The sequence below is a fragment of the Sinocyclocheilus anshuiensis genome, unplaced genomic scaffold, assembly GCF_001515605.1.
Source record: "Sinocyclocheilus anshuiensis isolate Anshui unplaced genomic scaffold, SAMN03320099.WGS_v1.1 scaffold482, whole genome shotgun sequence".
Taxonomy (NCBI): domain Eukaryota; kingdom Metazoa; phylum Chordata; class Actinopteri; order Cypriniformes; family Cyprinidae; genus Sinocyclocheilus; species Sinocyclocheilus anshuiensis.
Window position 1 is genome coordinate 515,843 of NW_015547676.1, and position 12,631 is coordinate 528,473.

The 12,631-nt window shown below is 36.1% G+C and overlaps 1 protein-coding gene across 2 annotated transcripts in view; it reads right to left on the reverse strand.

Moving 5' to 3' along the window:
- Window positions 1–12,489, reverse strand: part of pcsk7 (proprotein convertase subtilisin/kexin type 7) — a 20,598-nt gene extending 8,109 nt beyond the window's left edge. For both annotated transcript variants that reach the window (XM_016505517.1, XM_016505516.1), the window contains exons 1-10: window positions 12,111–12,489; window positions 10,513–10,647; window positions 10,107–10,272; window positions 8,988–9,078; window positions 8,746–8,800; window positions 8,275–8,413; window positions 6,963–7,063; window positions 5,194–5,361; window positions 1,366–1,476; window positions 1,180–1,282 (exon numbers count right to left, since the gene is read on the reverse strand). In XM_016505517.1, coding sequence (XP_016361003.1) covers window positions 1,180–1,282; window positions 1,366–1,476; window positions 5,194–5,361; window positions 6,963–7,063; window positions 8,275–8,413; window positions 8,746–8,800; window positions 8,988–9,078; window positions 10,107–10,272; window positions 10,513–10,647; window positions 12,111–12,446 — 1,405 coding nt within the window. In that variant the 5' untranslated portion in view covers window positions 12,447–12,489. The remainder of the gene's footprint in view (window positions 1–1,179; window positions 1,283–1,365; window positions 1,477–5,193; window positions 5,362–6,962; window positions 7,064–8,274; window positions 8,414–8,745; window positions 8,801–8,987; window positions 9,079–10,106; window positions 10,273–10,512; window positions 10,648–12,110) is intronic.
- Between the last annotated feature and the right edge of the window lie 142 nt (window positions 12,490–12,631).

Below are 12,631 nucleotides of genomic sequence, written 5' to 3' on the forward strand. Positions count from 1 at the left end.
ATAAATATTACACTGTCTAACATCTATTAGAAAATGTATCAATATTTTATTACTGCCTTCTCACTTTCACTGGGTTTGTTTGTACATGTTAAACTTTTTGTTAAACTTTATAGCCATTTTATTTAGATTTTTTTTCTAATTCGTCAGTATGTATGAGTCTGGAATGAGTCTGGAAATACGATGAATATTCCAAAAACATATATTTCTGAAAAAAATTCTAAATGCATTAATTTGAATTTTCCCATTTTGCCCATACATTTAGATTGTAAGGACAAAAAAAAAAAAAACACATATGCATTATTTTCTAAATGTATGATTTAATATCATCTGTATATGTAAATCTGATCCAAATTTGCCACATTACATAAATAGCCATTTTTTCTAATTTGTCATTTTAACAGTGAATAAAACTATAAGAAAAGCCTTAAGATTGCACATAAACATAAGCGAATCAGTTTACTGCATGAGTGTAAAACATGAAAAACATAAATAATGACTGCAGGTCTGCTTCATCAGCCGTGCACATGTTCTCTAGGAGTCCTGTCTTAATAGTTATTAGTGGACACATATTTTCCACGACCAACTGCTGCCTAAACTCGGTTCACAAGACAAACCGTTTTTCTGAGAGAGAACAACTGTCAAAGAGAGCAAGAAATTCACCTGAAGACAGAGACAAAGGAAAGCAGTGAGAAAGAGAAAGGAAGCAGCATTTCACTTTCACTGAACACACAAACGCAGACAAACATTTCCAAAAAAGGGCAGGCGGCTGCTGTGTGAAGCACAGATCCATTAACAGAGCACACAGCTGTCATAATAGCCCTTTTTATGGTTTGTTCGGAAATACATATTAGATCAGAAAACAGTAAATTATTTGGTCACACTTTAAATTGGGAACCAATTCTCACTATTAACTAAGTGTTGTCCCCCAATAAACTCTAATTTGCTGCTTATTAATAATAAAGCAAGGTAGTTGTTAAGTTTATGTATTGGGTGGATTAAGGGATCTAAAATATGCTCATGCAGAATAAGGCATTAATATGTGCTTTATAAGTACTAATAAACAGCCAATATGTTAGTAATATGCATGCTAATAAGCAACTAGTTAATAGCGAGAACCGGTCCTTATAAACTGTTGCCAATCATTTAATTCCAGTGTCATACTCCATATAAATCTCTTACCATTCCAGGTGTGAGTGAGAGTTTTGGGATACTCTGGGATGTCCTCGTTGGCCTTTAAAACTGGGCTCTGGTAGGACACCAAAAAGGGCATGGACTCCCAGACCTACCAGAGATATAGATATAGACTCTCAGCTGCTTAATGAAGCCTGTGTTTCTCTGAAAGCAGCACTGCTGTGATAGATCTACCTTGGCAGCATTAACGAGCCTCCAGGCGTTTAGCAAACCAAAGCCGTACTTGTGACTGTGGTGGAAACCGGCTCCATTGATTCCCCAGTCAGCCCGAGCATCAGCGTCATGCTAAAGACATAAAGACACCTCAGCATAAACTATTAGCATTAGTAAAACCTCAACACTACAATTAACATTATTATTTTATTACTGACTGTATACATCTGCAATAGTTGCTTGAGAACTTCAAGTTTAAACCGAACCAGACACTGTTTGAATGTCTCGTTAAAAGCTGTAATTTTAAATAAAAATAATATATTATTTATAATAATATTTTTAATGTTTTGCAATTGATAAAAAATGATCAATAAAAACAATGGTTAGTTCTAATTACTCATTCTATCCCAAGAACAAAAATAAATAAATAAATAAAATGTTATGCATATTTATTTGATTGCCAGAAAATACACAACACAGAATTCGTGGGGGGGGGGACATTTCATAGACATTTTTTTTTTTTTTATTATTAAAATGGTTTATTTTATGAATTCACTGAATTAGACATGATTTTTGATTATTAAAATTTAATTAAACCATTAAAATGGAATCCAGAAAATACACATTAAAAATATCGGCCGATATATCGATATCAGACTTTTTTTTTACTCCCTAATATCGGTATCAGCCCCCCCAAAACCCCCCAAAAATATTATAATAATATTTAAGTTTTGCAATTGATAAAAAATGATAAATAAAAACAATGGTTAGTTATAATTACTCATTCTATCCCGCGAAAAAAAAAAAAAAAGAGGCATCAATATCAGTATGAGTATTGGTGATACTGGCCTTTATTCATAGTTCTTAGTAAAAAGATGACATTCAACAAATATTTCAAACACTGTCAATGCAAAAATTTACTTCTGTTTACACAATATAACTGTGATTAATTGACAGGTGTGATGTGATGAATATTAAATATTCATTATATATTGATCATTAAAGTTAGTTCATAGTTCACTTACTAATGTTAACAGAAGCAACATCAAAGTTTTAAAATGTATTAGTAGATGTTGAAAAATAACACGCTAACTAGATGGCCATCTTTAAATATCGACACAAATGTCATAGCATTGAAATTACATATATATGGATATTGTATGTATACTCTCACACTTTAACTGCTTCTACTCTAGATTACCTAATCAAAATAACAAAATATGTTAGTCACACATCGGAAAAAGCGTTTAGGCGAACAGGTTTCACACACACCAGACGCGTTCAGTTCAAGCGGCAGTCTAAAACAGTTTATTTAATCACCAAACGGACAAAGGTTCACTTCAAGAATGAACAGAGCAGCATAGATGAGTTTGAAGTTTGGTGTTTGAAACAACAGCAAACGGAAAGAGAAAGCGTGATCTATATTACAGTTCTCTATACGAAGCTTACTTTTATTAGAGCCACAGAAAGACAAATGTTTCGCTGAAAAAGCACAATACACAATCTTCCAGCCCAGGGTGAAGTCTTTATGTACATTAACAAGGATCTGGGAAAAATTTAATGTAATTTAATGTAAAACGATAAAAACGGAATGTAAAACGGATTTCTGTCAGCTGAATGAACCTATCAGTTCGCTTTCTCACGGCACTAAATATGCATCTTCACTGGCTAACAAATGCATTAATATGACCAGCTGGATATAAACTAATGCAAATAGATGGTAACAATCGTGACATTAAACATTTGGATCGCTCTTGTGTGTTTTCGTCACATTGTTTTAACCACTCGAGTTGCTCCTCTCAGCCTTGATAGCAAACATACTACTGTCCTTTCTCCACTAATGCAGCATCTAGTCAACAAATTAATTACTAAGTAATGATATGAAATGATAATGAAAAAATGATATGAAAACATACACTACAGTATACTGTGAGCACACCGTTTCGTTGCATGTTTTAAATATGCATCTGAAGTGTCCCGCTCTGTGCAGTGCACAATATCACGTGTCAAAACAAACAGCACATGCTGTCAGCGATCCCGCCTCTAGAGGCCGCTCTCGCACTGTATAATGACAGCAGACCCTTCTCAGCAACAGACGCAACCCAGAAAAACTATTGGATTGGATTTTTGCCCATAGCCAATAGTTCCAGCAATCAACTATTGATGCCGATTAATCAGCAAAACCGATACATCGGTCGACCTCTAGGGAAAACTGCTAAGAAGTTATGCATTCATTGAATAAATTACATGATTATTAGAATTTTTAGCATGTTAGTACACACTGTTGAAGTTGCAATATTATAGGGCTGCACGATAGATCGCATGTAATTGTCATGCGCATCTTGTCAGTAAAGCTGGTTCAATCAGTAAATCAGAAGTAAATCTCCATCACGTGCTTTCAGATGGAGCAGCATTTACTACACAGAGCCATAGTTCACTGACAAGCTACGCAAAAAAATTGCATACGAAAGTTGTTTGCTTAGCTTGTCAGTGAACTATGGCTCTGTGTAGTAGGGCTGTCAAAATGGCTGAAAAACTAAACTTGGATTTTTTGTTTTTAAATATTTTCAATATTCGAATTATATTCGAATTTAAAAGACAATTTCAGTTAGGGGGAAAAAAGCTTTTGTCTTCTCTTCTGAAGCCACAAGAGGGTGCATCAAGCAAAATATTACTAAAGCACGTTTCTTCAAATCAATAAAATAACGCGACTATCTTTGAAAAAAGTGCATAATATTTAAAATAATGTTTATAAGCCATATATAATTAATTAAGTTGCTTAAACAATTAGAAACAAAACAGCATCATGTATCTATGTATAGTTTAATACAAAGTACCGAAAACCAATCACACAGAGTACTTTTTTCATTTAAAAGCATGAGATGCAGTGGGATGGGGAAGTCTCGAGACGTGTTTTTTAAAAGTTGAACTTACATTAATTTTACATGGCTTTCTAAACATGCGGCTCTCTTGTGCGAGACGCGAGTGCAATGGTGATAGATGTCCCTCTAGAAAATGCGATAAATATGTGTTCTGTGTGAACGGCTTGGTTTCAGTTTTGACGTAAACAACATCTTCTCCACACTGATGTTCTCTTTTACTGCAATATTTTGAATGAATAACATAGCAGCGCTGCATCTAGTGGCTTCAACTGGATTAGCTATGAAAAGTAATTAGCTACATCGTCATCGCATCTCGTGTCCACTGATAAGCCTGTCTGACGCACACCTAAAATTCAAATGCAACATTTTTGCATTCGAATGTGGATTTTTATTTTAAATTTGACGAATATTCGAATTTAAATTTTTTTTGACAGCCCTACTGTGTAGTAAATGCTGCTCCATCTGAAAGCACGTAAAAATACCACATTTAATAACACGTTTTTACTCCAAACTCACTTCATAACGTCAGTCGAGTGTTTCAAATAAATCCTTCTGTGAGATGATGTGGCTTCTTACACAGAATAAGGCACGCAACATATTTCATAGTATTCTAAGCAGTGATAAAGGCATTGCATTATTATATACTTTATTACAATGAAAATTATAATAACGAAAACTCAGATAAATCATATATTGTCGTAGTCGTGTGTTTATTAGTCACGCTGAATCAATGAAAGCAGTTAAATCTTCTGTTTATTCAGATTTCTGCACGAGAGCGCCCTCTGGATGGAGATTTACTGCTGATCACAGAACCGTGCTTCACTGACAAGATGCGCATGACTATAGCAGCTTTTGCCTAATCGTGATTACGATTTCATTGCGATTTATCGTGCAGCCCTACAATATTACATATGGACAGTTAATTAAAAGTGAATTCATCCCATTAAAAGAAAGAGGGATGTGTTACCTGTGTTGCTGTGTAGGTGATGATGTGCTGGACGTCCCGCCAGCTCAGACAGGGCCGCACCTGCAGCATGAGCGCCACCATCCCTGCAGCCAGAGGAGCAGCCGCAGATGTGCCTGTGTGTCCGTCGGTACAGCCGGTGCCGCTCTGCAGCGACCAGTCAGACGTCACCTGACACGAACACATCCTCCGGTGATGCATGCAGGACTTCTCCAATCATTTAGTGCTCTTAAACTCCACCCCTGAAAGCTCATGCTCATCTGCATACACTTTTGCATTGGATCTCAACATCCAATCAAAAACCAGAGCATTTAATGGCAGCTGCAGTAATGCAATGATTTTACCAATTGCTGATTGGGTCTTTTATTCAGAAGGCGGGGCTTATTCTGCCATATTGCATGTTGCAATATGAATGAACCGTCTTGGTTTAGTTACAGTCTTTAACTACAGTTGTCTAAACTAGGGGTGTGTGATATATATCGTCTGCGATAATATCGTAAATGTTGTTTTAACGATGTGCGATTTAATTGCAAAAACCATTCAAAACACCCCTACAGAGTGCTCGCATGCATTACGTGAAGTCTAGACTAGTGCGAGTGTGCATTTACAGTGCGTTCTTTCACTGCATGATTCAGTCTATTAAAACACATTTAGAATGATCACAAATTCAAGACATGGGGGCAGAAAATGCATGCATTTATATAATTTCATATAGTCAATCAATTTCACACGAAGAGTGGCGTTTTTTTCTCCAAACATTACCATGATTACAAATATGATATTTATTTTTTACAACAGTTCAATAAACAAGAAGTTAAGAGACTTACGTTTTAGACATCATATTGCCTGTTTTTGCGCTATTTCGACAACAAAAATAATTTCAAACACAGCCACAGCACTGTTTTGTGTCTCTGAGCAACATGACGGTGTTTCGTTCCTGAATGAATCAACCGTTTAAATGATTCGGTTCAATCGCAATGACTCACTTATTAACAGTGATTTGCTGCCACCTACTGGCGATTTTAATTTTGCATTTAAAGTATCTTTTTATTATTCAAATAATTTCAATATCAGTATTCAACGTTTTATGTTTAATATATCAAAACATTATTTATGCTTTTGTAACTGCAGGTTAAATGCATTCATTTCCTGCATTAAACAGTGTGTAAATGCATCTAAATGCCAGCTTCTGTGTTTCCTCTGCATTGCAAAGATGAATTTTATTGATACTGATTTAATTTGCTTAATAGCCTAAATGTCTTATTATAATTCATTGATTAAATGAAAGAATGTGATAATGCACTTTCAGAAAAAATGGCTTTATAAAGGTAAAAATGCCCATAAAAGGTAAAAATAAATGTAAACATATTGGAAAAGATTAATTTCTATCAGTGTGAACTGACCACCACACAAAATATAAAGAATTTGAAAAACTTTAAGACTCAGCTGTCCACAGTATAGTCCTTAAGACATCAGCAGAATAACACACTCAGCAAAATATCATCTAATTATCGCTATCGATAAAATCCCTGAAAATATTGAGACATCATTTTTTGTCAATATCGCACACACCTAGTCTAAACTACAGTAAATTTTAAAAGGCTACATTGGCCTGAAACACTGGAACTGTTTTTTTAACTTATATTAACGATCAAATCATCTCACCAAAGTGATGGAGGCAAAAAGGTTTCTTTGACTAGACATTTTCTTTCGCATAATACATACTCATAATGTTATAATCCAGCACACTGTAACAGGCTACTGATACTCACTATACTGCGCAGCTGTCTGCTGCCACTGCTGAACGTAACAGCCAGCATAGACGCACACTCTTCCGCATAAAACGGCTTTTTGCCATTCTCATCAACCGCGCCTGCAATTACACAACATCATTCACGGTCTTAAAAAGAGCCTTTATTTTCTTAAAGGGACAGTTCACCCAAAAATGAACACTTGCTGTTAATTCACTCATCCTCAGTCCTTCTGAGATGTAGGTGACTTTTTCTTAAGTAGAACAGTAAAGACGATCTTTAGCTGAAACTGATGATTCATAGAATGCAAGTCAGTGGCTGCCATTACGTTGATAGTCATAAAAAGCATATCAAGGAACACAAAATTAAAACACGTGGCACCTGATGATGTATTGCAGTCTTATGAAGCAAAACAATCAGACTGTGCAAGAAACTGATCATTATTTATGAATAATGTTCAGTTTCTTGCACAAACCAATCATTTCGCTTCATAAGAACTCAATATATCATCAGGAGCCACGGAAGTATTCATTTTGTGTTGCCTATATGTTTTCTTGACCCTCAAAGTGACGGTAGCCATTAACCTGCATTGTATGGATCACCAAGGAGCACGGTTTCAGCTAAAAATCTTCTTTACTGTTTTACTGAAGAAATAAAAAGTCACCTCCATCTTGGATGGGAGTGAGCAAATCAACAGCACATTTTCATTTTCGGGTGAATTATCCCTTTAATGCTATAAAACAAATATAGAAACACAGATATTAATACAAATATGTGACCCTGGAGCACAAAAGCAGTCTTAAGTCGCTGGGGTATATTTGTAGCAATAGCCAACAATACATTGTATGGGTCAAAATTATCAATTGTTCTTTTATGCCAAAAATCATTAGGATATTAAGTAAAGATCATGTTCCATGAAGATATTTTGTACATTTCCTACCGTAAATATATCAAAACTTAATTTTTGATTAGTAATATGCATTGCTAAGAACTTCATTTGGACAACTTTAAAGATAATTTTCTCAATATTTAGATTTTTTTGCACCCTCAGATTCCAGATTTTTAAATAGTTGTATCTCAGCCAGATATTGTCCTATCCTAACAAACCATACATCAATTGAAAACATTCAGCTTTTAGATTATGCATAAATCTCAATTTAAAAAAATTGACCATTATGACTGGTTTTGTGGACCAGGGTCACATATTTAAAAAAACAAACCAAAAAAAAAATTAATACTTTTTTTTATTTTATTTTTTTTATTCTGGGTTGAAATCTGAATCAGACATGCTCCTGATGGCTTTGATCAGACAAGGATTTGACACTCATATTACCAATGGTGACGGTGTAGATGGAGTTAGCATAGCCGTCATAGTTGCAGTTGTCTTCATACTGTCCTCCATTACCACTGGCGACAACGAAGATGCTACCGAAACCTCTCCTGCCTGCGATGACTCCATGCTGCAGCGCCGCCTGTGCACAAACAACAGAGTCATTCTGTGTCAAAACGTGGATTAATTACTCGAAAACACTGTTTGCTGAACTCTGGGGCTGCTAAAACAAAATATCTGCAATGGCAGACAACGCATATTGTTTTAAATGTACCCGTTTGATTTTATGCAAGCGTCTTATTGGCATGTTCAAGCTATGGCCGAAGCACCAGCACTTTGTCTTGGTAAAGGTATAGAGAACTAAATACATTGCTGCGGTGCAACCAGTCATATGTTGAAGGATGCATGTCTTTTGATTCTCATGATTAAATGCATTACTCTAATGAAATGTAAATGAGAAGCAGACAGCCTAACCTTGCCTAAGGGATGCGGTCCATCAACTGTACGGCCATCGTCATCTGGACCCCAACTACAGCACAAAATACACACGCCATACATTTCAGTAAATTCTACAATTATAAGCTGGACAAATTAACATTAGTTCATGCATTATCTAACACAAACAATATATAGTATATACACTTATACTCTTATACTAAATGTGTTTAAATATCTATTATATCACACATTCTTCATTGAGCTTGCACAAAAAGCACCTGCAGCTGTAGACGTCATTAACTTGGTAATGCTTATTAAAAGCAACAGCCTCCATGCTGTCTGTGAGGGGTCCGTCCAAAACCCTGATGCCTACGAGGACACGCACAAACACACAAATAATGGGCAATGTAGACAATATTACCAATGATGTAAAAGTAATTTTAAAATAACCCAACACTGTGAATACTGCAATGATTTTAATATGGTCATTGCACAAGTTTCACAATTTCAGCGATGTTTTGTGCTTTGCAAGTATGAGAGCGCCAAGATGTTTCAATAGCCTTTTAAAGTTTGCTTGCAAAAAGGTGTTTTAAAAATAATGGGTTTCTAAAACTGATTCAAACAATTAATTCACATAATGACACTCGAGAGAAAAAAATCGTATTAGTAAAAATACATGTAAGTAAACTTTTACGTATTTACTTATTACAAAGTACAGCTACATAAATAAAATACCGTGATACACAAATAAAAGTGATTAAATATTTTCATCTTTGAAAAACATGCATTATTACATATACACGCATTACATATATTACATTCTTTTACTTATTGCATTTAACATTTTTAATTTACTTGGCTACAATGGGTGTTTATGTATTATGCATTTTACAGCATATATGTATTGAATATTGGCTGAATTCACCAATATATCAATTGTGACCCTGGGTCAAAATTATAGATTTTTCTTTTATGCCAAAAATCATTAGGATATTAAGTAAAGATCATGTTCCATGAAGATATTTTGTAAATTTCCTACTGTAAATATATCAAAACTTAATTTTTGATTAGTAATATGCATTGCTAAGAACTTCATTTGAACAACTTTAAAGATGATTTTCTCAATATTTAGATTTTTTTGCACCCTCAGATTCCAGATTTTCAAATAGTTGTATCTCAGCCAAATATTGTCCGATCCTAACAAACTATACATCAATGGAAAGATCATTTATTCAGCTTTCAGGTGATGTATAAATCTCAATTTCGAAAAAAATGTACACTTAAGACTGGTTTTGTGCTCCAGGGTCACATATGATGAATATAATGCATCAGAAAAATAGATGTTGTGAACTAAACCATGCGAGCTGACGTTCTCCCGACATACTGCATTCACCAACCTGCCACTTTGGCTCCGTATGCGAGTCCTACAGCGCAGAAGCTGTTGTTTGAGACGGCGGCGATCTCTCCAGCGCAGCGCGTGCCGTGATGGTTATCGCTGTGTCCGTCAGGATGAGGCATGGGGTCAGGGTCGTTCGAGTTCAGATCATAACTACCCTCAGGACTCTAGAAAAACACCAATCATGCAATAAACCTCCACCGGTTAGAGGTTCAATGCATGTTACGCTGCTTGTATTTTCATGTTTATTGCACCTGTGAATCTGCATCCTAAGCACCTAACTGAACCGATTTTCACTGCATTTCAAACACTGAGGAACAGAAGCTACATAATTCAGATGCTGCTTATAGAGCGTAGGGTGCATTGAAACTGTACGGTTGCTGGAAGTCAGATGGTGGTTGACTCACATAGTTGGGCTGAATATCTGCCAGTGTGTGCTGAATGCCGTCATCCACCACAACCACTGTGATCCCGACGCCGGTGATGTTTCGCTCCCAGACACCGGTCACGTTGACATCCATCCCTTGTTTCACATCGTTGTGCTGTAAATGTGGAGATGTGAGATGGCAGAAATCTGACAGCAGCTTTGAGCCAACTGTAATGCATTTTTTACTTAGCACCCTAAGAAAAATCTGTTTTATTTTTCCCCAAATTTAAATTAATTTTTTCCCCCCCAAATTCTGTTTTTCATTTTCAATTATAAAGCGGAGAGTTCCGGTCCTTGATTCTGATTGGCTGAGCCGCGTTCAAAGCTGTTGTAAATGACTCTACAAAGTAACATACACCTTTGTTTACGTTTGTGTGTTGCTCGGCAACCACTTTGTTGCAACCACAACTGTTTCTGAGGAGCTACATTGTTTGGTGGAAGAATACTGTTTTTATTAATATCATTACACTTTATTTGCTCTGTTTTATTTTGTGAAACCTAACTACGTATATGGAATAACCGTTTTATAAAAGCAATAAGCCCCGTGAAGCCGTGGTTTACAGTGAATTGATAACAGCTAAGGGGGTTCTAACAATGCCCCTTAGCGGTTATAAATTTACTGTAAACCACGGCTTCTTGGGGCTTATTGCTTTATTTATTATCAAAAACAGTGGTAATCAAATGAAGGCATGAAAATTTCATTTTTACATTTTTTTATCTTTTAAAATGTAAATCAAATAGGGATGTAACGATTCACTCAACTCACGATTCGATTCGCGATTTTTTTTTAACAAAATTAGATTATTTAGAAAATGAAGGCAAATTATAAATTAAATGTGTCCTTTTATTATTGCTTGGACAAAATACTGTGTTTCTTTGTGAAACTGAAATATAACACTATAATAATATACTAATATCTATTCGTCACATATTTAAATCGATTTTCAACTGGCTCGCGGTTAATCGTTACATCCCTAAAATCAAACAAAAGAAAATTAAATATATATATATTTTTTTTATACATAGATTTTGATTGGTGTTCATGTTTCTAATAATCTGTCATATGATGTGCATGTTTCTAATTATTATCACCTGTGCCTATAAAAAGTTGCATCTCAGTCAACAAGAGTATAGTGCATGATGAAGACCTAACTGGATGAAACGTTGCTCTTTTTTCATTAATTAATTAATTTTTTTTATTAATTTTTTTTGGGAAAAGTAAATGTTTTTGGAGCTATAATTTTAAGTGTGGACATTATTTATTGTGTATCATTTCTATCTTTTTTTTTTCCTGCACTTGAACCCAATTTTGGGTCTTTTTGATATGCACATAGGGTTGCAAAGAGTGGAAAATTCAGTACATTTCTGGAAACTTTACAACATTTTTAGAAAGTTTTGGAAAGTTTACGAAATTTACTGGAAACTTTCTGCCCCTTTGCATTTCTATGATTGAGTGTATACAGTCCTACAATTCATTTATTTAATCCAAAATGTAAATTTTAATTGAAGTCTGTGATTCTGTCCACATTTTCCACACCAAGGAAATCTATTTACTAGCTTATGCAACACAATACTCACCAAGTGCCACTGACTGGGATATTTAGGGTCATTGAAGGTCAGGCTCCTCTTGGTGCGTCTGAGGATGTGTTCCCGTGAGTGCCACAGCACATGAGGGTTTCGATCCAGAGCCGAATCCACGTCCGCGGTGTTTTCCAGCCGCTGGCAGAGCAGATAATGTGCCTCCAGCTGCCCGATCTGCCCGTGATTCTCCAGACCCACCTCCTCTGCCACGCTCTGGGCCAGCTGCTCCAGCGACCGCCCCGCTTTCACCGCGTGCAGACGCACCGCCCAGGACTGGCCCGGCCCGCAGGACGACAACGCTCGAGAGGGAGAGGAGGAGGACTGGCTGAGCATCGGTGAAACCGTGAGGAGCAGCACACACACATACACACACTCACACACACACACACTCACACAAACACACACACACCACACCACACCACACACACTCACAAACACACACTCACACCACACACACTCACAAACACACACTCACAAACACACACTCACACACACACACTCACACACACTAACACACA